This window comes from Strix uralensis, chromosome 25 (assembly GCF_047716275.1).
Source record: "Strix uralensis isolate ZFMK-TIS-50842 chromosome 25, bStrUra1, whole genome shotgun sequence".
Taxonomy (NCBI): Eukaryota; Metazoa; Chordata; class Aves; order Strigiformes; family Strigidae; genus Strix; species Strix uralensis.
In genome coordinates this window covers 5,797,852-5,822,421 of record NC_133996.1, presented here as the reverse complement: position 1 = coordinate 5,822,421, position 24,570 = coordinate 5,797,852, and the positions used below count along the sequence as shown (strand labels likewise).

The 24,570-nt window shown below is 59.3% G+C and overlaps 3 protein-coding genes across 5 annotated transcripts; 2 read left to right on the top strand and 1 right to left on the bottom strand.

Annotated features, from left to right (window-relative positions):
• Positions 1-865: 865 nt before the first annotated feature.
• On the bottom strand, positions 866-8,258 carry AK2 (adenylate kinase 2). Of its 2 annotated transcripts, XM_074894602.1 has the most exons (7): positions 8,118-8,258; positions 7,473-7,598; positions 5,445-5,555; positions 5,243-5,337; positions 4,502-4,574; positions 3,727-3,922; positions 866-1,677 (listed from the first exon to the last, which is right to left on the bottom strand). In XM_074894602.1, the coding sequence occupies exons 1-7, from the start codon at positions 8,229-8,231 to the stop codon at positions 1,670-1,672; spliced, it is 723 nt and encodes a 240-aa protein (XP_074750703.1). In that variant the 5' UTR covers positions 8,232-8,258; the 3' UTR covers positions 866-1,669. The 2 variants fall into 2 exon arrangements, with proteins under 2 accessions (XP_074750703.1, XP_074750702.1); XM_074894601.1 differs by lacking the exon at positions 866-1,677 and having other exon boundaries at positions 3,533-3,922.
• Positions 8,259-9,173: 915 nt separating this feature from the next.
• Positions 9,174-15,147, top strand: AZIN2 (antizyme inhibitor 2). Of its 2 annotated transcripts, none has more exons than XM_074894599.1 (11): positions 9,174-9,371; positions 9,856-9,970; positions 11,152-11,318; positions 11,417-11,590; positions 12,319-12,491; positions 12,598-12,729; positions 13,067-13,232; positions 13,353-13,515; positions 13,590-13,702; positions 14,210-14,424; positions 14,802-15,147. In XM_074894599.1, exons 3-11 carry the CDS (start codon positions 11,220-11,222, stop codon positions 14,941-14,943), a joined length of 1,377 nt encoding a protein of 458 aa, XP_074750700.1. In that variant the 5' UTR covers positions 9,174-9,371; positions 9,856-9,970; positions 11,152-11,219; the 3' UTR covers positions 14,944-15,147. The 2 variants fall into 2 exon arrangements, with proteins under 2 accessions (XP_074750700.1, XP_074750701.1); XM_074894600.1 differs by lacking the exon at positions 9,174-9,371 and adding an exon at positions 9,579-9,693.
• A 643-nt stretch (positions 15,148-15,790) lies between these two features.
• NDUFS5 (NADH:ubiquinone oxidoreductase subunit S5) lies at positions 15,791-17,075 on the top strand. Its single transcript, XM_074894465.1, has 2 exons — positions 15,791-16,125; positions 16,783-17,075. The coding sequence occupies exons 1-2, from the start codon at positions 15,910-15,912 to the stop codon at positions 16,885-16,887; spliced, it is 321 nt and encodes a 106-aa protein (XP_074750566.1). The 5' UTR covers positions 15,791-15,909; the 3' UTR covers positions 16,888-17,075.
• The last annotated feature ends 7,495 nt before the right edge of the window (positions 17,076-24,570 follow it).

Below are 24,570 nucleotides of genomic sequence, written 5' to 3'. Positions count from 1 at the left end.
AAGGAAATAAGGGAAGAACACCACAAATGCCAGAGAGGCACAAGCTTGCCTTCAAAAGAGAGGGAATGCTAATGGGAGGTACAGAGAGGTAATAAAAACACCAGAGCACAGGGAGACTGAATGGCGGAGGAGGGAGAGCGCCCAATTATGCTGGAGAAACCAGTCATTTCTGGAGGAAATTGCGTACGCAGCCTGACCCTTTCTGGTGCCTGTCCACAGTGCCAAAACCAAAGCCCTGAACACAAGCGGGGCTGCAAGGGTGGTACAACCCCTCCCTCAGCACATCTAGAACAGCCTTCCTCTGAGATACCTCAGAGCGCCAGGCAGGGTCCTGTGGAGGCAGGACAGAGGCCAGGAAATGCTCCTGTTCCCTGCGTTAAGATTCCGCCTGTGTATTTACAGAGAAGGTATGAAAGGCAGAAAGCAAATGAGCAGAAACAGAAGACACAATATGTGGCTTCCAGTTGCTGCAGGAGAGGAAATAACATCAGCTCCTCTACACACTGGTGATGCAAAGGGAGGAGGGAAATGGCTAGGAATGACATCACTTAAAAACACCTGAAAGGAGCTCTGGCCAGAAAGGGTCAGGATACACAGGGACTCAATGCCTGCAGCATCACACATGAAGAAGTGAGAGAGAAAACCAAAGACACCATTGCTATGGTGATACAAAGCACTAGAACACACTCAGCAAGGAAGAGAGATAAAAGGAATTACAAGCCACATATTCAGCTGCACAGAACAACATCCCTGAGATAGGATCAGGCCCGAGGATCCACCCAGCTCAATTGTTAGTTGGCTGTGCTGTCATCTGCCTCTCATCTTCCACACTGTCTGCAGGTCAAAGAGGACACAGCAACAGATACAAAATGTAAAGGGGTTATTTTATTATTGATTCAGAGGTTAGACAAGGCACCATTTGATCTAAAAAGAAATGCAAAAAAACCCAATTAAGGGTTATTTTTGCAGTCAATTAAGAAAGTCTCTTTTGCATTTCTTCAGCATTGTGTGAATTCCAGCTTGGTCAAGATCACAGAAAAGCCACCCCATTGCCAAGTAAGGCAGGCTTGGACTAGCGCCGCAGCCCCTCTGTTCAGCAGCAGAGAAACCTTGAGGAGTCTCTATGCCGGGGTTTAGGAATGCAGCAGAACAAGAAAAACAATACTTCCAGGAAAAGACCATGGCATCTTTTTTTCCTTTCCATTTCAGAAATGATGAGTCATTTGTTCATTTTGGTCCTCGCTGACAGGAAGGAACTTTAGAAAAATCACAGCAAACCTTGCAGTGGCCTCGGAGTACTACGAGCCCATGAGACAAGCCCTGAAAGTCCTGGAGAAGCCTGGAACAGCACCTAGTCCTACCCTCCTAACAGGTCAAAGACCTGCCTCTGATCGCTGGCAGAGGTGTTTCACTCTGTACAATTGTTTTGCCTCCCCGAACAGTGATTTCTAAGGAGAAGGCCATCTCCTCTTCACAATGATTCTGCTGAATAAGAAATCCAAACAAAACCCAACCAAATCAGCCCCCAAGCCCCTTGTCTACCACCTCCTTTTTCCCCCTCCCATCAATCATAACCCCCTCCCTGCCTCCCCTGCACCCAGGGGAGGGCTGCAATGGGTGATGTAGCAGAGTGTGCAGCATTTGGTGGTGTTTCATCTGGTTCACGGAGTCACTCAGCTGGAATAAATGGGAACAAAGAGAAAAAAATAGATTTAGGGGAAAAAAAAAATCAAAATTAATCATGGTTTATGGCAGAAAAAGGCTGGTGAGCTGGATGCAAAGTGAACACGAGGGGGTAGAGTAAAAGAACACATTGTTCCTGCCATGGAGTACAACTTGACCAAATCCAGAAACACCAACTGATCGGCATTACGGCAGCGTGCAGGGGGCTGCAGCTCTCTGACTCTCTCAAGATAAAAGCTGCTTCCACTCAGAATTTCTTTACAGTCACCGAGATGCTGGAGCAGCTCTAACACACGCACTTTCCTCTCCACTACCCTGGAGCACAGCAGTCCTATGCTAAATGCTATCCTGACCTCCCAGCACGTTGACGCCACGCGCCGGGGCTGCCCCTTCACAGGAAAAGCAGAGACAATCGACAAGGCAGCGGCCATCTGGGGGATCTCAGGGGACTGCAGGCTGCTGACAAAACCAGCACCGTTTACTTTCAAACCCTCTCTCCCTGCAGTCACATGCTTTCAAGTACAACAAGTCAACTGCTTTCAGTTCCTGGTGTTATTTTCAGTTTGCTGGAAGGGAAGAGGTTGTTTCCCTGGAAAGGAGGTACAAGGACAGAGAGCGGTTTCCCGACAAAAGAGAAATTATCAAGAAAACGAGCAAGGGATTCCTGAGGATTAGGCATCTGCTCTGGACACACAGCCCACAGCAGCTCAGTGCACAGGAGGGAGACAGGCCATCTCCTTCAAACAGGCGGGTACTCAATAACACTAAATCAGTAAACATACATGAAAGGCCAAAGGACAAAGTTTCATCTGGGCCAATCTGCATTTACAGAGGGGTCCTCTAGGAAGGGCTGGAATCCTGCACGGGCAAAGGTCATCACCAGCCTCGCAGGGTCACCGTATAGCAGCGTAACAGCCCCGAGAAGCCGGGGCATTAACCACACCACACATGGTGTCCTCAAATGGGCAGCCCCACAGCTGTTTGATTTGCTCAAGAAACAAGCACATTTCCATGATCTCATAACGAAAGTTATTGGCTCAAGGGCACATGAAGCCAGTGGTTAATAATGCTGTCTCTCAGGCCTTGAAAAAGTATTTGTTTTGGAGTCAGGCTTTATTTAGACTTTGGGATCAGAAGCTTAACACATCTTCATCTCCTCGGCCAAAGCCAAGGCAAGAGTGAAGAGATAAAAGCCAAGTCCTTTTTTTGTTCTCAGGAGATCCCAACTTGCCACACACAGTGACTGTCAGACTCTGACCAGAGACTTCATATTGTTAAAAACAAAAAAAAAAAGCAAAAAGCATCTCACTAATATTTGCTATATTGGGGTCCACAAATGAGGAGAGCCTGAAAACCCCCCAGCTCTCACCCACCCTCTTTCTGCCCCACAAGCCCCGTCAGAACAGGAGGAAGACAGGCTGTGCTCTCAGGTAACCTGCCATCCCACAAAGAATAAAACACACAGAACAAGAACAAATTCTGACCCAGCCCCGAGCAGCAGGCGGCTGCACTCACAGGCACAGCCAAGCCAACACATGCCAACCCCGTGTTTCATCTCCTGCAGCTGACAAAGAGCACCTATCCAGCACTCTGGGAAGGTCCTTCCCCCCACTGCTCAGTCCTGATCTCCGACCTTCCGCTAGTCCCCTGTGGAGCAGCCAGGAGGAGCTGAAAGTACAGCTCTTTCCAGGGAGCTACAGCTCTGGAATGAAACAAAAGCTTTTTGACCCAAAGGGGTGCAAACCCCATTTCTGGCAGCAGGTGGCTGGTGCTCGGGCTTGCTGCGACCTCTAGGGGCCAAATCTCCAGCATCCACAGACGGACGGACGTTCACATATACTGAGATAGAGACCGTTAACAGCTTCTTTAATAGAGAATTAGCACAGCCCTGCCTCGGGCTGCAGTGTCTCATCCCCTCCTACCCTGCTTAGCTCTTCACCCTCCCTGGCCCCAGAGAGACAGAGATGGAGAGACAGAGAGAGAGAGAAAAGGGAGAGCTCCGTCCTGGGACAGAGCCCTAAATGAACATAACCAGGTCTTTACATGTTGCTCTTGAGAAGGCTGCCAGGATGCTAGCAAACACCACGTCGGGAGACTGGGAGGCGTCCACCGCCGCGTGGATCCCTCGCTTGCTGTAGTAGGAGACCAGGGGAGAGGTCTGCGTGTGATAGGCCTTCAGGCGGGTTTTCAAGGCTGTTTCATTATCGTCTGAACGGCGGATCAGGGGCTCTCCAGTGACCTGGGAGAAGCAAGGGGACAGTCTCCAGCTAGCTGCAGCCTGGCACGCTCCCCCCTTCTCTCCGCAGCTACGACAACCCCTGCTCCCCTCCTCCAAGACAGGCTACAATGCGGAGCTGCAGAGGCGATCCCCAGGTCCGCAGGGCAGAGCGGGGCGAACCCAGGGCAGCCGAACCAAAGCCCAGAGCAGTCACTGAAGAGAGGAGGATTCAGCATCGTGGTCTTTCCCCCACACACCACTCTACTTGTTAAAAGGAGCCTCAAGAGCAGACACCAGCTACAGTTGCTCCCCAAGAGGGAAACCGGTCACAACCCACCGCAACTTGGACAGAGTCCAACAAGTTCTGAGGCTGGCAGAGCCTGGGCCGGCTCTGCAGAACGGCCATACCCTTCACTCATCCCTCCAGGCCTCGCTCCCCGCAGTGCCGTCGGCTCAGGCTGCCCAGGCAGTTCCCCACGCTCCCCAGAAAGCCAGGACAGGAGGTACAAGAGAAGGAAAGAAATTAGTTTTTCCAGGAATGCTGCAAAGCATTAGCTAAACCCAAAGCAATGTAAGCTGTGGCCTTGGGAGCTCACATACATCGTCCTTCATGTGCTCTTTCGGGGGTCTGAACTCCTCGTGGTAAGAGCGGCCACTCGCGGGGTGAATCAGCCTAAGACAGAAAGCAAGTGTCAGCAAAGGAGCCTGGTGCCAGGACAAGGTCTCCTGAACCTGCCACTCATCAGCACAGAAACATCCGCAAGAGCAACCCGATTCGTCTCTCTCTATTAAGAAAAATCTCTTCTAGCTATTTCTGTACCAAGGGCCTCTTCAGGCGTTTGAAAAAAGCAGCTGTGCTAGGAGATGGAGAAGGGATTTTTACTTTATGCTTTACTGGGGAAGAGGGCTGGCTCCTGGGGGTGTGAGGGTGACGCAGTGCAAGAGCAAACAGCAGGGGACGGCTGTGCCTGCACGGCCGCAGCTGAGCCTGGACGGGGTGCTCAGCAGTGCCCTGCGTGAGGGAGCAGTAACAGCTCCAGAGAAGAAAGAGCAGAGACATTAACTGTCAGACAGCAGGCCTAAAGGCTGAGCTGGGTCACCAAGGACACTGATTTGTGTCAGCAACCCCTATTTATAGGGCAATGAAGGGGCTCTGTTCAAGGTTGGCCCAAGCATGGGAGAGCAGGCAAGGGATCAGGGCAGGAAGGCTCAAACAGAGCAGAAAACTAAGAGAGAGCAGCCCTGCCGCTAGCCCTGAGCACGGTGAGAATGAGCTGGGATCCAAAACTGGGACAAGGAAACCCCACCCCATGCACCGAGTGTTTGGAAGGGAAGAATTACCGTCCAGTGATTCTCCGGATCAGCAAGGAGTCGGGGATGCTGAACTCAATGACGGAGTCCAGCTTCTCCCTCCTCTTCTCCAGGAGCTCATCCAGCTGCAACAGAAAACCCCTAACTCAGAGGGGCAGAGGGGCACCGAGGGACGTGTCTCCAGGGAGCGAGGAGATGTCAGAGCAGTCCCCGAGTGGGAGAGCCCACGTACCATTTCGGCCTGCTTCACTGTGCGTGGGAAGCCGTCCAGGAGGAAGCCGTTCTTGCAGGGAGGAGAGTCGAGGTTGTTCTCGATCAGCTCCACCACCATCTCGTCGCTCACCTGCGGAGAGAAGAGATGGGCGCAGGCTCAGGAGGGACACCCCGATTTTACACAGCTGCTGGACCCATGCCAGCGCCCAGGCTGCACCAGAGCCTTTTCACGGCCGTTGCTGGTCCCAGAGGCAGCAGCCACAGCGCAGGGCGCTGCTGTTAACTGGGCAAAAGCCGCGTGTTCAGACCTGCCCTCCTCCGAGAAGCGCTCTCTGCCGTGGGTGTCAACACCAAGACGTGGCTAATGAGCCATTTCACACCAGGGACACTCCAGCCTGCACAGGGCCTTGGACCAGCGCTGTGACCTCACCGTTACAAAGGTTGCTGTATTTCGAAGGAGACTGTCAGCTTGAAGACAAACTCCCCAGATTTATTTTTTTTTTTTTTGAAAACCAATTCATGATACAAAATATCAACGTAATCTTTATTTCCTGTTACTTTGTACCTTCACCCACACATCCCCCTCAGTAGGCAGGCCTGGCCAGGAAGGGCAAAGCAGGTGAGTTGCTCATTGATTCTCATAAACCTTGTGTGGAGGTAAATGCCCAACAGCTGCTGACAAGCTCTGGCCTCGCTGGATGGTTTTTCCCATATGACAATCTCAGCATACTGCTGGGATTAGTGCCTTTTCTACACTGCAGCATTTCGAAAGTACTAACAGATGCTGCAACCCCAAAGATAGCTGTTTATTTGAGAGTAATTCTCCCCAGCAGCACGTTTTTCTCCAGCACACGCAGCTGGGACCCAGCAGGATTGGGGGACCGGACTGTGACAGCACACGTAAACAAGAGTCCTGGAGCAGGAAGCGTACAGGCGCAGGGCAGATTGGGTGAAGCAACAAGTCACTTCTGCACTTGCCTGATTACCTCTTTCAGAGAAAGGGGTCCTGTCTGGTAATCAAGCATAAAACCCCACCTGGAATGCTGCTGTGCTCCCAGCGGGGCTATCGCAGAGCCAGAGCACGCTGCTGGGATACACCTGCGGAGCAGCCCGGTGCCGGCTGCCACACGCACACGTGGCAGATACCACCAGCCTTGCCAGATAACGTCCCTATCTTTCATAACCAGCTGGGATATCGCAGGCTCGGTGTTGCAACGCAAGCTTTGAGCGAAAGCTGGAGATAAGCCACATCGCTCTTCCCACCTGGGGCCTGCAGACTCGCCGGGGGGTGTTACGAGCCCGTGACAGCCAGCAGTGATGCTCAAGATCTGCCCCACACCGCTTAACTTTGGGGCAAGTCACTGCAATTTGCTGTCCCTCAAGTTTCCCCAAGATATTTCAGTCATTTTGGCAAGATCATTAGACCTTCAGAAAATGAATGTGTTGGAGATCCTAACTCTTGTCTCTTGGGGATCCAACGCGTCTGTCTTGCACAGCATTACTCAACACCCACTGCAACTACTACAGCAACACCCCTAAATCTATTTTCACCTCACAGTTACAAACAGATGGCATTTATTCAAGAGCTGGGACACAAATGAACCCTCTGAACAAAGTCTTTTGCCCCACAGGAGTCCAGGCATCATGGGAAGAGATACAGGAGCCGCAAAGTGCGGCTGTAACATCCTGCAGCTCCAAGGATAAACCTTTACCTCAAACAGTGTTCTGGAGCCACAGATCAGGCAGCCTGCCTGCACCCCGCGAGCGTAAAACCACCGTGGCAGAAAGACCCAACCCACAGACACAGGCTGCTGGTAAGCAAGGAGCAATTTTAAAGAGGAAGGATGGTTTTTAGGGGATGTTTCTCCTGCAGGCTAACAAGAAGGAAAACCCCCCACCCCAACCTCTGCCTTCACCCTGTAACCTGCCTTCCTCCACTAATCGGATTTTATCACTGAGGTTTCTAATTACGAGGTGGATTTTCCCTGCTCACATTCCAGGTGCTGCCAGACCATCTCCCCTCCCAGCACATCTCCCCGCTACCCACCAGCTTCCCCGAATCCATCGTCTCTTTGAGCCGCTTGCCCAGCTCAGATCCCGAGGCCACCATGGCCCGCAGCATGTCCCCGGTGGCCAGGTGGCAAACGCAGTAGGTCTCAGCCAGCTTCGGAGCCTGTGGGAGAGCACAGAACCGAGGTGAGCTCGCTGTGAGGGTTCCGGAGCCAGGAGCTCGGAAACCGAGGCCCAGCCGGGGTTTGGGCCCCGCCGTCCCGGAGGGGCCTCGTCCCTACTGGTAGCAGCAGGATGATCTGCGACCGGCCAGCACGTGGCCAGGCCCGGCACACACAGCCCTGAGGGCCCGGTGCTCCGGGAACCGGGCCAGGGCACCGGAGCCCCGCGGCCGGCCCTGGAGAGGGGGACCAGGACAAAGGGCCACGGCGCCCGCCCCCCCTGAGGGCGCCCGGGGTCCCGGGGAAAGGGGAGGCCCGGGGCCCTCCGGAGCGGGGGCAGGCCGCACGCCCCAACCCCTCGGCGGGGGAAGGGAGACCGGGCGCCCGGGGACTCAGAAGCCCGGGGGTGGGGAGGGCCGGTCGGCCCGGTCCCGCCGGCCGCTCCCGGGAGGCGTCCCGGGACTCCCGCGCCTCTTCTTGGAAGGGCCGCACGTGCCCCTGTCCCCCCGGTACCCCCTCACCTGCGTGCCCTTGCCGGCGCCGGGCGGGCCCAGCAGCACGGCGCGGATGCCCTGCCGGAGCCCCGGGCCCGGGGCCTGCCCGCGGCCGCCCCCCGCCTGCGCGCTCGGAGCCATGGCCGCCGCCGACTGCGCGCCCGCCCCGCCCCGCGCCCGGTGGGCGGGGCCACGCCGGGCCGCGCGCCTCGTGGGCGGGGCCACGCCGATGGAGGGCGGGGTTTAGAGAGGGAGTGGGCGGGGTCTAGCTGGGGTGGGCAGGGTTTCGTGGGGGGGCGGGGTTTAGCCAATAGCAGGCGGGGTTTAATGGGTAGGGGGCGGGGTTTCATAGGGAGTGGGCGTGGTATCGCCGATAGGGGGCGTGGTTTCGCTGGGAGTGGGCGGGGTTAGGCGGCCGTGCGTGGGTGAAGCGCGCCCAGCTCGCAGGGAGCCCCGCTTGCCCCGGCTCTGCGTGGGTCGCCCGGCTCTGCGTGGGCTGTGCGTCACGGCACTGCTCTGCACCACGCTGCTGAGAGCCGGCACCTCTCTGCCCTCCTCCCGGCGCTGTGCTCTCTGCATGGCTGCCCCCCATCCTGCACGGCACGGTCCAGGGCTGGGTGCTGGGCCAGAGCACCGGGAAAACAGGCCAGGATCTCACAGGAGACAAGAGCTTCCTTGGCCCTGGTTGCCAGGAGAGTCCATGGCAAAGCCAAGACCACAGTGTTGAATAGAGGAACCTGGGATATATCAGTCCCTCTCACCTCCTCAGCAGGGGCAGCTACCCTTCCATGCACAGAACACTGTCTCCTCAGCGACATCAGAGAGGGAATTACAAATTAATAATAACAAGAAAAAAAATTCCCTCCTCAGCCTGTGGCGTTTGTGGGATGGAGCAGTGGAACCGTGTCCAAGTGCACAGGACTGATTGACCAGAGAGGGCATCTGCAACTATGGCAGAGCTGGATCTGCTGCCGGGGAACCCGCCGAAACTGGCAGCAGCACAACAAGGGCAGAAAATCAATCCCTGACATCTTCCCGACTACCTCCCCCGGCTGGTGTCCCAGCCAAACAGGCGCTGCTCAGCCTTTAATCTGCAGGAAGCCTCGTTTCCCTGGCAGCAGTATTTCAGAGGTATTTTTGGCTCTTTTTCCCCCAAGGGTCCCTGCGCACACGATGCACGCGCAGCCACGAGCGCCCTCGCACCAGGGCCGGGCTGCTGGCAGGCTCGCAGCGCTCCGCGCTGTCAGGCTGGGGATGAGCTGCTGGTGCGGCAGGGACTCGGTGAGAACCTGGGGTGTCTGCTGGGAAGGGGGTGGGCGAGGCGGGGAGCATTCCCCAAAAGGGATGAAGGATGCTTGGAGGCAGCTCAGCCAATGGGGTGGCTGGGTTTGGTTGCCATGGCCATGGTTGTGAGGCAGAGCAGGGAGGGGGGTGCTGGGATACAAGGGGTGCAGAGGCCCCCCCACTCTCTGCAGGGGTAGCTGGTCCAAGGGCTCGGAGCAGGCAGGGAACCAGGGCAGGTCGAACAGCCGCCGGTGGGGCCAGTTCTTCCTCTTTTCTCTTGGGAGACCCATGGGCATAATCTGTTTAAATGCTTTCTAAGGTAATGGGGTGGGGGGGACCGCGCGGGACTGCTGGGGAAGCCTGGCAGGGTGAGGAGGGGGCTGCTGAGGGATGTCTGCGGATGCTGAGTTTCGGGAATGGTGGGTGGAGGGCATCCTGCCGTCAGTGCCCTTCACTAACCCCTTGCACTGCCTCTCCCCAGAAACCTCGGATCCTCAGCAACAGCTACTCCTTGGGGTGCTGCGGGAGCTCGGTGTTCCTCGGGGGGCCCCCCTGGCAGCACGCCTAGTCCCCCCGGAGCGAGGCGTTGGACCTTGGTAAGGAGGGGATGTCGGAGGCTGGGGCTCCTTTGCCCAGGGCTGGCAGGAATGACCTATTTAATTGCTCATCGTTTCTGTGCCCAACCAGCACAGGCTAGGTGCTGATTAGTGATGTCTTTGGGGAGTGAAGGGTAAGGCTGGAGGAGTTGCTCTTCTTTCCTGAGTATGAAGCTCTAAGAGCTTCAAAACCTGCTTTTTCTCCTCATTCCACATCTCTGGAGTTCGCTGGCGGTGGTTGCTCAATGCATTACAACACCGTGCTGCTCCAGGGTCAGCGTGGTCTTTCTCCTAGTGACCACCCGAAATGTCGTAAGTAGGTCTCTGTGGAGGATGAGGTGGTGTCCAGTTCTGAGAAACAAAACCTCTGTCTCCCACTCACTTCAGATCAGAGAGACCGTGTTCCTGTAAGAGCCCTGGAGCTAGACCTGGATTATTGGAGTGGAAACGTTTCCTGCCAGCTTGTGCTAGGTTGTCAGCTCCCTGGGTTATGGGGTGGGCTGGATCCAGGGGAGGAGATTGTTAAAACTAAGTGCGCAGGCTTAAAGCTAAAGCTCTGCTAAGCGTGCGAGCCAGGAAACACAGTGCAGGTTAAATTGTCCCCTTGTTCCACACCCTGTGTCATGAGAGAGACATGAAACTGGAACCGCAGCATGGATTGAGACTGGTGTCAGCGAGTGGCCTGTGCCGTGCTCTTTAAAGATGCCTCCCTCTTCATGGGGCTCCTGTGCTTGGGAAGGTGGGTCTGTGAGACTTGAGCTATTTGAAAACCACAAGGGAACTTCATCCTGTGCAACACATGGCAGATTTAGCTACATGCCGGAGCGTGAAGGGACACGTTCTGGCATATATAGGCCATCCGCTTTGCGGTGAAGTTGGCTTTGTTAACTGCGTTGGTGCCTGAACTGCTGCTGAAGAAGACAGGGCTGCTGTGTGCCAAAACAAAGCTCTGAGCTGCAGAGAAATGTGTCTCCTCCCCCTGGAGAAGATGCTTTCACCCACGGTAGGGCTCTCAGCGGAGGCGCTGGTTTGGAGGAGAGCAGCAGAGAGCTCTGCCGAGGGCAGCGCTGCCATGTACAGCCCACAGGAGGGACGGGGAGCACCTCGGGGTGCAGACTGGGTGGTCTACGCTGGTAGAGCTTCTGCAGCCCTGCCTCTAACATTCCCTTTCTTTTTTCCAGTGTGTTGCATGCTTAGAAGCTACACCCTGCTTGAAGAGGCTTTAAACTAGTGTTATCACACCTTGACCATGAATGGGTACTTGAATGAATCCAACTTCATGATGGTGGAGGAGGGCTTCACCACCAGAGACCTCCTGGAGACCCTCCTCGTGGAGCTGTGCCCGGCGGTGAGGGCTGGCGGCTCTGCTGCTCCCCGGCAACCAGCATCCCTGTGGCAGAGGCAGGCATGGGGAGGCGACTGCTGCTCACTCCAGCTTTCTCCTAGAGCGAGGAGCAAGCCTTCTTCTTGGCAGACCTTGGAGACATCGTGAAGAAACATCTGCGTTTCCTGAAGGCCTTGCCCCGTGTGAAACCCTACTTCCCGGTTAAGTGCAACGGCAGTGAGGGAGTGATTCGTCTGCTGGCGGAGCTGGGCGCAGGCTTTGCCTGTACCAACAAGGTAGGGTCGTGGGAGGACAGCTCAGGATGACCATCCTTCGGGCATTTGTGGGAGATTGGCAGAGCTCACCGTCTTTTCCCAAGTTTCTGCTCGTTAAATGACATTTACAGGGACAGCAGTCTCCCCCTGCTGTCAAAACTCTCCTGACACAGCCCAGAAATCCCCGTCCTCGTTCCCTTTGACCGACATTCCTGTCTCTGGAGCTGGTGTCTGGGCTGGCAGCTTGGCCGGTGGCAAGGCATGTCCCTGGGGTGCCACTGCCACAGCCGCCCAACTCTTGGTGGCTTTAAGGCTGAGCCTAAAGCTCCCCAGCTCCCTCCTGCTTGTCATTCGCAGTGCCAGATTTCCAGGCAGGGACCCAAGTTAAGCCACTTACTTGTCCGTAATTAAATAAGACGTGTTACCAGGAGGAGAAAGTGCAAAGACCAGCTCAGAGCCGCACCACAGCCGTCACCCACAGGACACATGCACCAAACCCACACCTGCTAAACCCACTTGTTTCCTTTCCTCCTGGTCTCATCTTGTAAAGATCTTGCCACAACCTGCCCCTGCCAGGACAAAGTCCACTGTGATCCCTTTGAGTTCTTGCAGATTTTCCCTGGAAAAGCCCAGACTGCAAATGCTGGCGGTTTGCCCTCCGCAATGCCGCAGGCTGGCCGAGACCCAGGGCTGAGCGTGGGCAGCGCCGGTCCCGAGGACCTGCCCGCACGCGTGTCCTTTCCCTGCAGGCAGAGATCACCCGTGTTCAAAGCATCGGAGTCCCGGCTGACAAGATCTTCTACAGCAGCCCCTGCAAGCAGGTTGCCCACATCAAATACGCAGCCAGCCACGGTGTGCAGCTGATGACCTTCGACAACGAGGTGGAGCTGAGCAAGGTGGCCAGGAGCCACCCTCATGCCAGGTGGGTGTCCGGCAGCATCGCTGGAGTGTGGGGCTGGAGTAGGAGCTGGCTGTGGGGTGATAGAAGGCCTGAAGACCCCTCAACGCAGCGTGTCTTTGCTCTGCAGGATGTTGTTGGGTATTGCTGCTGACTCCAGCCCTGCTCCCCGTCTGAGCATGACGTTTGGGACCACACTCGAGTCCTGCCGGCACCTGCTAGAAGCAGCAAAGGAGCAGGCCGTGGAGGTTGTCGGTGTCAGGTACAGCACAAGGTCCTTTTTCCATAGGGGTGCTCAGCTCATGTTGGAGGGGACTGTGGGGAGCTCTGCTGTCCCGAAACAACGCAGGGGTCCATGGAGCCACCGGCTGCTCTGTCTGGGAGTGAGGTCAAGGCAGGGACCTGGGGAGATTGACTCTTGTTGGGACCGATTTGGGACAGGTTTAGCCCTCAGAGAGGCTCTGGGGGGCTCTGCGGGGCCAGCCAGGCACTCTGGGAAGCGCAGAGCTGCCCCCAGTGAGGGATAATCCCAGTGCCGTGTCCCCTCGCTGCTCTCTGGGGACGGGCGAGTCCTGCTGAAACAGGGACTGTGCCCTCAGCTTTCACCTTGGGAGCGGCGGTCTGGAGCCCCAGGCCTTCGCTCAGTCGGTGGCTGCGGCGCAGCTGGCCTTCGAGGTGGGCACAGAGCTGGGCTACCGGATGCACCTCCTGGACATCGGAGGGGGATTCCCTGGCACCGAGGACACCAGAGCCCGGTTTGAAGAGGTACATGTCTCCCGATGCCTGCACTCAGCAGGCAGAGAGCAAGGCTGGAGGGTGTCTCTGGGTCTGGCTGCTCGCAGAGGGGCTGAGCTAACCCAGGGGGAACATCTTCTTCCCATCCAGATCGCTGCCGTGATAAACTCTGCCTTGGATTTATATTTCCCAGACGGCTGCGGGGTGGAGATTGTTGCGACACCTGGGCGATACTACGTCACGTCTGCGTTCACCTTCGCTGCCAACATCACTGCCAGGGACGAGGGTCCCACGGAGCAGCCTGGCTCCGACGGTAGGTGGGACGGTGGGGACGGGCCCTCCTGTGTGCCCGAGCCCCTCCCAAGCCCTCTCCCTGCTCCCCTCCAGAGGAAGAGTCTGGCAGCAAGAAGAGCCTCGTGTATCACCTCAGCGATGGCGTCTACGGCGCTTTCAGCTGCCTCCTGTTTGACAGGCCCTGCCCCAGGCCTCAGCTGCGCAAGGTGAGGGTCTGGCCCGGTTCAAGGGGAGCCCAGCAGGTCCCTCACGTTGTGTGGCCTTGCCGCAGCCGGCCCCGCTCTCCCTTGTGTCGTGGCTGGGCCCAGGCTCTGTGCCAGAGAGCAGAGGCTGTGGGGAAGAGGCAGTGGTGATGTAAGGAATGATGTAAGGCAGAAATTCTTCCTTGTGAGGGTGGTGAGGCCCTGGCACAGGTTGCCCAGAGAAGCTGTGGCTGCCCCCTCCCTGGAAGGGTTCAAGGCCAGTTTGGACGGGGCTTTGGGAAACCTGGGCTAGTGGAAGGTGTCCCTGCCCGTGGCAGGGGGGGTGGAACTGGATGGTCTTTAAGATCCCTCCCAACCCAAACCAGTCTGTGATTCCACACACCAGCAGAGCTGTAGCCACAGTCCGTGGGCTCCCCGGGTTGGACCTTCAGGGCGTGTGGGAGACAAGACAAGTCACTGTGGCCCTGGGGCACCCTCATCCCCTGCCACTGCTCCATCTCTCCCCTGCAGAGACCCTGCCCAGACCCCGCCTCACGCAGCAGCTCCCTCCAGGGCCCCCCAGGACACGCAGGGGGTCGCATCGCCGACGGCCTGGAGCTGCCCGAGCTGCAGGTCGGGGACTGGCTGATTTTTGAGGACATGGGTGCCTACACCATCGCGAGCTCGTCCCCGCTTGCGGGGTGTCCCCAGCCACAGATCACCTATGCCATGTCCCGCGTGGCCTGGTAAGAGACAGTCCCCGGGTGAGCAGGGTGAGGGGACAGGGCTGAATCCCCTGGGAGATGCTGCTTTTCCCTCCACCCAGGCTCTTTGCCTGAGGGAGAAGGTCAAATCTGAGCCGCAGAACCTGAAGATTGAGGTTTAAAAACCTGACCTCAGAGGTAAAACCCTGGCTTCAGAGACAAAACTCATATTTTTTTAAATGCTGACAGACACAAGCGAGTTTTTCACTGAGGAAGCGGCATCTCTGGGTGCGCAGACGGGGCCGTTGCTCTGGGGGATGTGAGAGCCCCTGAACCCCCTTTTCTCCAGGCCCATCGCGCAGCATTTCTCAAGGGGCCGCTCCCCACTTTTCTCCCCCTCGGGTGTCTCCCGTTTGCAGGAAAGCCATCCAGCTCCTCCAAGGAAAACCACCACAAACAGAAGACGATCGCGAGAGCGTCTGCGCCCCGCTGTCCTGCGGCTGGGAAATGGCGGAGACGCTCTGCGTCAGCCCGGCCTTCGCTCCGGCCAGCATCATCTGAGCAACTCCCGCCCCGCCGGCATCGCCCCGCTCTGCTCTCACGGGGGGACTCGCACCAAGGGCTTTGAAGTTGGAGCCAGAAATCCCGTTCCTCCTGCTCGTGCGGTGTGCTGCGCCTACCAAAGGGGTTTGGCGGGTGGTGCCGAGCAGGTTTGGGTTCTTTTTCTTTTTTAAGAGTTATGGTAATAAATGGTTGTCCAGCGCAGCTCGCGGTTTCGTGTGAGGAAGGCCCCGGCTCTTCCTCCCCGCCCTGCACCGGAGGCGGTGGGGAATCGGTCTGCAATGAGCAGCTGCCTAACGAGGTTTTGCTCGTTAGGGAAAGCGGGGCTATTCCCCTGAGGCATCTGGAGGGACCCCTGGGATTTTGGGGGGTATGGAAATAGGGGGGTGGGTTCCGGGATGTGGCTATTGCTAGGGGGAAGGCCCTGGCCTGGTGGTGTCTCCTCGGTCCCCTAACGAAGCCCCCAGCCCCTGGGACGCGTGTGGGGGTCCCACACCCTGCGGTGGGGAGGGAGGTGGGACCAGGAGGCCGTCAGTCCAAAGAACACGGCAAATCCCTGTTAGCCAGGGACTGGGGGAACTGGGAGGCACTGGGAGGACCCTGCAGCGTGAGGGTGGGGTGCACTGGAAGCAATGGGACACTGCGGGGACGCTGGGGTGGGGGCACTGGGAGCACTGGGAGGACACTGGGAATACGGGGGGAGCCCGGCAGGGGGCGCTGGGGCGCGGCGGCCGCTCCTCCGGCCCGCCAGGGGGCGCCGCAGCGGGGCAAGGGCGCTCGGACCGCCCCTCTCGCTGCCGCTCAGCCGTAAAGCGCGACGTGGGTGTCGCGCCGGCGGTCGCGCTTGACGGCAGGCAGCGTCGTGAAAGGCCCGTGAAGGACGGCGGCCGGTCCGTGAGGCGCGGCCGGCCTTGGGGAGGGGTGTCGGTGTGGTGACAGTGTCCGTGTGGCGACGAGCGCGGAGCCATGCCGTTCTGGGACCTGCAGCGCCAGCTGGGCATCGATGTGGACCGGTTCATGCTGCGGCAGAGCATGCCGCAGCCCTACGGCAAGGCCGCGGCCTGTCACGCCTTCGAGCGGGAGTGGGTGGAGTGTGGGCACGGCCTGGGCCAGACCCGCGCCCGCCGCGAGTGCCAGCCCGAGTACGAGGATTTCATGGAGTGCATGCACCGCAACAAGCTGGTGAGCGCCGCCGGCCGGGGCTGCAGGGAGCTCTGGGGGGTGCAGGGGGGCACTGGGGCACCAGGGCGGGGCTGGGAACACCTGAGGCGCTGAGCCAGGCTGGGGAGAGGGTGCTGAGGGTGCAGGCCAAGCTCTTGAGAAGGTGTGAGGACTCCATCCCGGGGTGGGGAGGGTGATTCGGGGTGGGGAGCGCTGCCAGGAGTGTTCCTGGTCATTAGGCTGGCAGCAGACAGGCAGCGTGTGTGAGCTGCCTGGCCCTGCAGCAGCTCCTTCCCCGAGGGGTGGTGTGGGCTGCGGTAGCAGCAGGGCTCTGTCCTCCGCAGGCCCTTCCTTCCTCCCTGCCTGCATAGTTCTTCTCCTCCCCAGCAGCAGCTACATCCTCAGCTGCAGCAGCGATGGCATAAAACACCTCCCAATGCGAAAAAACCCAATTATCACTCGTAGTAAAATGTGTTGCAACAGCCTGAAAGGCCCAAAGTCTTTGGCAGGAGGCTCAAACCTGCGTGAGGAGCCTGAGGGCAGGGTTAGTGTGGGTGCCACATGCACATGGCTTCTGGGGGGCTGCCAGGACCCGCACTAGGGCCCACCTAAGTGCTTCCCTGACTGCTGCGACCCTGTTGTGTGTCTGCCCCAACCCTCTCGTGTGCGCTTTGCCAGGCTGCGCGGCTGAGAACCATCCTGGAGCAGAGGGAGAAGTTGATCAAGGAAGGGAAGTACACGCCGCCCGACTACCACAAGGGTAAAGAGGAGTCGCGGCCTTGAGTCACAGGGGACGTGGCTGTTGGTCACCTGTAGAGTCGTTGACGTGGAATTCCTCTGGGAAGAAAACCCGCGGCACAACCAAGTTACGCTGTAGTGGTGGGGTGGGGTCTGCATGGGAACTCTGCTGAAGGGGAATGACCCCACATCGGGCATCACTTGGGCTAGTAAATGTCCCCTTAAGAACAGTGTTTTGCTTTGTCTTGTTTTTCTTTTTGAATAAAGCATGGCTCGAGGGGCGCTCTCTGTAGCAGTGCTGCCAGGGGAGCTTTTGAGACACCCAGAACATATCAGCGGTGCTGGGGATGTGCTCTTGAGGAGGTCAAATGCTCCAGGAGCCAGAGCCACGGGCCATCGCGAGTTCTCCCTTTGTGCTGGCAGCTTGTCCCTCCCGCTGACATGCAGACAGGCCTCTCAGGCAGCAGTCACTGCTGGAAACGAGAGGAATAATTTTAAACTGAAAGAGTTTAAAAAGCAATCCAAGCTTGTCCTGCAGAGCTTCATCTTACAGCCAGCACACGGGACTGGTGTGTGCTGGGCCGTTCCCAGTCGCTCTCCAGCTGGTGGTAGCGATGTATGAGGTGAAAACTTGGTTAAACCAACACATTTCCTCCTGGATTCAGAGCAGTAGCAGGTGGATTCGGTTTCTCTCCTGCCCTTTCAGTGTGTCAGAGGCAGATCTCCTCGCCAGGGGCTTTGCTTTGAAATCCTGTGTGTCAGCGGGATCCATTGAGCGCTGGGCCCTGCTGACGGCGGCTGGCGGGCGGCCCTGGGCGGTTTGTCCCTCGGCGCCAGGCCCTGGCAGTGGGTATTTTGCCCCCGTTCCGTCCAAATCCAGCACGGTTTTGTAACAGCATTAGAGCAGGTGAGTACCTGGAAATAGAGAGGGGACAGCTCTGTCCTTTGATCCATGTTTTTAATACCGGTGATTGTGGGTTTAATGCTTAATCTTTGATGCAGGTGGAGCCTCTGAGTTTCCTGATCCTCGCAAATCCCCACGCTGGGATGAGAAACGCTGACCCGAGCGCGGTGTAACCTCCGGCAGGCAGAGACAGCCGGTGCCCCGCGCCGAGGGGCCGCGCGGGGCTGTCACAGATGCAGGTCTCAAACTCCACCAGTGCCTTTGTCCGTGGAGCAGCAGCACTTCAGACACACGGCTCTGTGTTTGTCTCCAGCTGAGAAGAGGTGTCCTCTCTTGAGGGCCGAAGGCAGCCGTGGCAGAGCTCCTCTGTCTCCAAACATCTTGTGAATGATTAACCGGGTGGGGGAGAACGGCCGCTTTGATGAGTGGTCTGTGTTTAGATAGTGCGTGCCTGAAATTTGAGGGTTTGAGATTAAAGTATCACCTAACGTGGACGGTGACAGGAGCGAAACCCCAAACTCTCCCATCTGGGACCCTTCCCCTGCCTGCAGAGAGGGAACCGCTGCTGCTTTGAGCTCCCTGGGGCTTGGACCCCGCCGTGGGCGCACGGGGAAAAGTCTCGCAGAGCCCTGACTCCGTGCATGGACCCTGGGAGAGCTACGCCTCAGATGTGAGGTGCCACAGCTGGGTGCTGTGTTTTTAGGGCACTCTGCCCTGTCCTTGCACCATTCTGGGGTACCTGGAGCGCTGGAAGAAACACTTCCCTGGGTTTCACTCCAGTTCCACGTGGGCTGCGGCAGCGACGGTGTCGTAGGTGCCATCCCAGCGGGGTTTGGCCTTTTTAGCGTTTCTGCTGCTCCTTGTCTTGCTTCTCTCCTGCAGCTCCCTCTGAACTGGCCCCTCCGAGCGCCTCCGGGAGGTTTCTCCCTTCCCCCAGACCCAGATGGATCGATTACCTCGGCCCAGATGGGTTCCCTGCGCACGGGCTGATTCACGGCTGCCGTCATCCCGGCGTGTGGGATGGAGCCACGTTTCTCCCTGGCAGGGGCAGGCGCTGGGGGAGGGCGACATCGGAGAGCCCCGAAATCTGGGTCTGGATCCGATGAAGCCCCGGGGCTGGCGGAGACGGAGAGCTGCTCTCCCTGCATGTAATGGGCTGATAATCCTCAGGGATTTTGTTTGGTGCTTTCAAATATGAAAACTCTTTGGTGGCGATTAGTTTCAGCAGAGGAAAACTTGCGTAACGATGCCGACGCTCAGGTGGATTATGGCGTTTTGGTTATAAAAGCAGGCGAGGGGGAGCTCCCCGGGCAGCAGTGGAGGGAAACACCAGAAAGATGCGACAGCAGCACAAAGAAACGGGCAGAAACGTGAAGGGTTTCAGGTGAAAGCGCCCTGGGAGGCTCCTGGCACGAAGGCTGTGGGCTCTGCGGGGCGGGGGGGGGGGCTGGCAGAGCCGCCAGAACTAATAAATGATGAACAGAGAGAAAACTGCGCCTGGGGATAGAAATTGAACGGTGCCGTGTGAGCCATTGACCGCCGAGTGGTTTTTTCGGCAGCGCAGAGCCATCCGGGGGGGCTCTGGGGAGAAGGAGAGGGCGGAGGGGCCGGGGCTGCGGGGACACGGGGACCAACAGCGCAGCTCCAGAAGGCGCTGAGCGGGGCGGAGCTGTGCTGGTGCAATGGGGAGCCCCTGCACCCCGGAGGCTGATCCCCCCCAAGCTGGACCACGCCGTGGGCGCACGGGGAAAAGGCTCACAGAGCCCTGACTCCGTGCATGGACCCTGGGAGAGCTGCACCTCAGATGTGAGGTGCCACAGCTGGGTGCTGTGTTTTTAGGGCACTCTGCCCTGTCCTTGCACCATTCTGGGGTACCTGGAGCGCTGGAAGAAACACTCCCTGGGTATCAGCCCCGGGGTTCCAACCAAAGATGGAAATTTGGGGAGCGGGGCCAGCCGGCAGGTCCAATCTGCAGTGGCTCATTACGGATGGCGATTAATTATCTTCCTCTTTCCCGAAAGGTGTATGAGGGGACGTGGAGGCGGCTTTGGGGAGGCAGCAGGTTCCCAGGGCTGATATTTGGCCCCACGAACGACTCTTCTGGTGGCAGCTTGACTGCGACGTTCGTTAGCTCGGCGGCGTTGCAAACCCCTCGCGGGCAGGCGACGAAGGCTGGCAGCACCCGGGAATTGCTGGTTTGCAAAAAAGAAAAAAAAAAAAAAAAAGGCTGTGAAAGGGAAGGGTTGCTTTTCCAGGGAGAAGGCGGGGGGGGGAAAAAGGGCTCAGCAAAAAAACCCGGCAAGTTGCTGGTGTGTTGAGAGTGACTCATCTCATCGAGCTGTCCAGATGTCGGAGGAAATATTGAAATGTATCTAAACACTTCTGGCTCCCGAGTGGCTCTTTAGAGCCATCCAAAATCTAATTGCTCTGGCGATAGATGTTAACACAGCCAAGGGCAAGCGGTGAAATAGGAGGGACTGGGAGAAGCGGGTCTATTTGTTGTAGTTAAAAGCTCTATTAGAAATTTCGGCCCATAAGGAAAATAACCGAAGACTTGATGAAAACGATCAAATTCATGGAGAGATAAAAAAAACCACCTCCCAGCTCTGGTGGGAGGAGACCGTGGCCGAGGCTCTGGCCGAGCAGCAGCGATCGAAAATGAGTCTGATCATCCCGACTGAGTTCCCCTGGGCAAAAGGGATTTGGAGCATCCTCAGCTCCTGAATGTAGTTCACCACAACGCCCCGAACAAGATTAATTTCCAGCCTGTAGTGGAGCCAAATTTATATTTTGCCGTTTGCTTTTTTTGTCATTTTTTTGGCGCGGGGCGAAGCCACGTCCCGGCTGGGTGGGAGGTCTCCACCGGGCAGGAGCTGGCGAGGGCAGTTCCCGCGTTGCTCCCCGACTGCTTTCCCAGCAGCTTTCCTCCCCCCAGCTCCCCCGTTCCCATTTTCCTGTGACCCTCAGGCGCCCAGGAGTGGGAACTGGGGTGCAGGGAGCACGTGAGCCCCCACCTCCTGCAGCTCCCGCAGCCCCGGATGTGCCGGGAGCCTCCAGCAGCATCTGCAGCTCCTCTCTGCCTGGGAAAAGGGGAATAAACAACTCTCAGGAGATGAATAATTTATCAAAAGTCGAGGGAAAAGGCAGGTTTCATCTGCGGGCTTGGGCAAAGGTTTTAATGAGGAAGAGGGGAGAGATCCTGGGGCAAAACCACGTGCCGACCGATTTGCACCGGTGGAGACGCCTCCCTGTGCCCCCGCGGGCGCCGAGTGGGACCCCGAGGTCTTGGCACCCTCCTCGGGTGGGTGCCCGCAGGGCCCCGGCGGGGAGGGGGATCCCCATGGCCCTGCTGCACAACGCAGGAACGGGGAGATGAAATGATTTAGGGAGGAGCCCCCCGCCCGCCTCCCCGCTTCCTCCTGAAATAACGATTCCCCGTCCCCACGTAGGCAAAACCGCGCACGATCTTAACCCAGATTCGCAGCACAAATAATCCAGCGCCGCCGGGCGCTGCGAGGGATTTCTGGAAAGGCGTTTCGGGTGTGAAATCCACGCAGGCTGGAACAGGCACCGTCTCCCGGCCGCCCTCGCTCCTCCGGGGATCAGCACGGCTCCGAGGGCACCACGAGGGAGGAGGCCGGAGCGCGGCTGGTGGCACCGAGGACGGGGTGACGAAGGGACACGTCACCCTGCAGCCGGCACCGGGGCATGCGGTGAACCGTGTGCTTTGTGCCCCAAGGGCGAGCGGAGCCTGGCCGCGACGGGTGTGTGTGCCAGGGGCCGGGCTGGCCGCGGCCGCACTGGCGGGGCCGTCAGCCGGGGGCCTCCGCGCATCCCAAAGAGGCGGCTGAGCCGCCCAACCCGTCCGGGAGCTTTGGGAACGGCGCGAGCGGCGTCTGGCTCTTGGGGCGCTTTCCTCCTCCCAACGCATCTGAGGTTGCCGGCTCCGGCGGGACGAGCTCTCTGTGCTCCCCCCAAATGGATTTTGGGGTTCCTGGGGATGCCGGGACCCACAGTTCCCACTTGAGCACAGCAGCTGTTTTTATCCATCAGTGTCCAGCGTGGACACAACCACCCGCTCAAGGGAGGGAAGAGAAAGCGGTGCTGGGGCAGTGGGGCTGGCGGTGAGGCTGGGGCTGGCCCACGAGAGCGCCATTTCCCACTACGGCCTTTATTCTGCCTGCAGTGCCCCAGCACCAGCGTTATTGGGGGGCCCGGGGACCTCGTGCCCTCGTTACCAGCCGGTGCTTGTGTCTGTGAGGCCTCACGCCGCATCCGTGGGCTCAATCCATCCCAGGCGGGTTTTGGCCGAGCGCTTCCTCCTGCGCGGCTCGTCCCCATCCCCAGCTCCGGCCAGGCAGGGCTGCGGGGTGACACGTGCTCCCTCCCAGCCACGTCCCAAGCGTCCAGGAGCCGAGTGTCACCACACCACACCCCATGCCGTGTCCTCTGCCGCGTCCCACCCCCTCGCTGGAGGTACTCGGAAAACAACTGCTGGGAAGCCCAGTTGGTTGGGATGAGATCTGCAAACTGGTGCTGGAGAGATGCCCGCGGGGCAAGCGGCTGCCCGGAGACCCCGGCGGGACCGGGGAGACGACGGGCTTGGCCTGGCCACGTGGGCCACCGTGGGAGCCGCCGTGCTGGCCCGAGGCTGGGGCCCGACGCCGCCGCTGCTGCTCGCTGGGTCCCGCCGTCGATGCGGGGCGGTTGGATTTGCCGTCAGCCGGAGCGGTTTATCCTGCTTCAGTCCTGCCGAGCCGCTGGGGCTGTCGTGCGGCTCCGCCACCCCTTCGGGCTGGTGCTGGTGTCCCTGCCCGCCCCACGGCTGGTGCCGGCGCTGATTCGGCGGGGGCCGGGATGTCTCCGTGCCCCCCAGGTGAGGCCCTGGGCAGCTCACGGCTTCCCCAGCGCAGCCCTGTGGCCCTTTCCACGCCTCATGTCCCCCCCCCGCACCCCACTCATGTCCTGTCCCCCCCCACCCCGGCTCTGTGCTGGCCCCAATCTATGGGGGCTCTAATTACCCTGGGGGGATCCAGAGGATGGGGGGAAAGGGGGTGCCCCGGGGGGGTTGTGTGGGGAGCTGCTGGGTGATTTGAGGGGACCCCCCCTGTGCAATGGGTGGCTGTGCAGGCTGGGGGGTGCAGGGTGGGGTAGGGGCAGCCCCGGGGTGGAGGGGGGCTACAGGCATCGGGGTGCCCTGGGGAGCGCAGGGGTAGGTTGGGGGGCGCAGGGTGAGGCGAGGGGAGGGCGGGTTGGGCTGGCGCAGGGGCGGGCACCGGGGCCGGTCCCCGGAGCTGCGTGGGGCGGGAGGCGGCCGGGACCCCCCCGCCGCTCCGGGCCGCCCCGGTGGGCAGGGCCGGGCCGGGCCGGGGGAGGCGCCGCGGCGGCGGGAGCGCACGGCGGGGCCGGGACCGGGAGCGGCTGCGGGACCGGGAGCGCGGCGTCCTGCCCGCACCGAGCCGCCGGGACCGGGGCCGGAGCATCGCCGGGGGGAGGGGTGAGCGGAACCGGGGCTGCGGGTTTGGGGGGATGCGCACCGGGGAGGGACCGGGGAAGGGCGGCGGATGGAGCGGGGCTGGGCCGGGGCTGGAGCGGGGGCTGGAGCGGGAGCGGCAGGAGGCGGCGATGGAGCGGGGCTGGAAAGGCGGCGGGTGGCGATGGGGATGGAGCGGGGAGGGGGGGGCAGCGGCCCCCGGGGCTGCGGGCACCGGAGGGCGCCGGCCGGGGAAGGGCAGGACCAGCCTCGTGTGCCCCCGCAGTGCCGTGCCCGCACCCCGCTGCCTCCGCACCTGCTGCCCCCCCTGCCCGCACCCCAAACCCGGGCTGCAGCCCCCGCAGCCCCCGGCCCTGCCTCGCCCTGGGCACCGAGCCCCCTCCCTCCCCTCGCCCACCCGCAGCCCCCCCCCCCAGCCCGCGGGTCCCCCAAAACCAGGGCGAGGGCTGAGCCCCTCGGTGCGGGTGTCGGGGCTGCCGGGGAGACGCGGTTTTGGGCCGCGATTCATTTTTTGCAGCTTTTCAATGGGGGGTGAATGACTCATGGAATCCTTTCTCCCTTTCTTTCAATGTTTTTTTGGGTCTCTTTGTTCCTGTTTTGCTGATTAAATGATGATAATAAGGAAAGGCTCCGCGCGATGGAGGCGGCTCCTCTGCCGCGGCACATCGGTTGTAGGAGTCTCAGTCATTTCATGTGCATTTTTCCTGGTCGAGCTAGAGGACACAATGAGAATTATTTTAAATATGTCTCATGCAAGGTGCTTATTTGCCCAGCGTGTGTACGCGGCACAGCTCCCTCCCCGTGCGCTACAGAAAGCCCTACCATTTTCCCCTACCACAATTAATAGGATTTTTAAAGCTGTTTCTACTCTGAGAGGGGGGAAAAACTGCTGGTACAAAGGGCAGTGCCGATCTGATGGCTTCTTCTTGTACCGAGCACAAAGAAATCGAACCCAAAAGGTTGGACTTTGTTTTGTGGGAGTGAGCCGGTGCCGGGGATGCCAGTGTGGGCTTTGCTGGTGGAGCGGTGGCCGTGCCACTCTCTCCCTCCCCAGGAGCCCCAGCCATCAGACCAGCAAAGGGGAAACTGAGGCAGCGTTTAGGAGCTCCAGGAGGGCTGATTCACCTGCCCAAGAGGGTGCTTGGGCACAGGCGAGAGGACAGAGTCATCCGCGGCGGGACAGTCCTTTCTCCATCACCCCCAGCACCCGTGGCAAGGAGGGACCCGCGGCCGGTGGCCTGGCGTCACGCGCTCTTTGCTCCTTCTGCAGGCTGCTGCCCGCGGGGACGTCCTGCCTGCCCTCCTGCCCGTCCTCCTGCCCGTCCTCCTG

Bases quoted from the DNA above. Each gene is read 5' to 3' on its own strand.
- AZIN2 (XM_074894599.1), top strand. From the start codon at position 11,220: ATGAATGGGTACTTGAATGAATCCAACTTCATGATGGTGGAGGAGGGC. The intron at 11,591-12,318 runs GTAGGGTCGTGG...CTTTCCCTGCAG, and splicing joins GCTTTGCCTGTACCAACAAG to GCAGAGATCACCCGTGTTCA. The intron at 14,425-14,801 runs GTAAGAGACAGT...TCCCGTTTGCAG, and splicing joins GCCATGTCCCGCGTGGCCTG to GAAAGCCATCCAGCTCCTCC.
- NDUFS5 (XM_074894465.1), top strand. From the start codon at position 15,910: ATGCCGTTCTGGGACCTGCAGCGCCAGCTGGGCATCGATGTGGACCGG. The intron at 16,126-16,782 runs GTGAGCGCCGCC...GCGCTTTGCCAG, and splicing joins GCATGCACCGCAACAAGCTG to GCTGCGCGGCTGAGAACCAT.
- AK2 (XM_074894601.1), bottom strand. From the start codon at position 8,231: ATGGCTCCGAGCGCGCAGGCGGGGGGCGGCCGCGGGCAGGCCCCGGGC. The intron at 5,338-5,444 runs GTACGTGGGCTC...TTTCTGTTGCAG, and splicing joins CAGTGAAGCAGGCCGAAATG to CTGGATGAGCTCCTGGAGAA. The intron at 3,923-4,501 runs GTATGTGAGCTC...TGCTTCTCCCAG, and splicing joins AAGAGCACATGAAGGACGAT to GTCACTGGAGAGCCCCTGAT.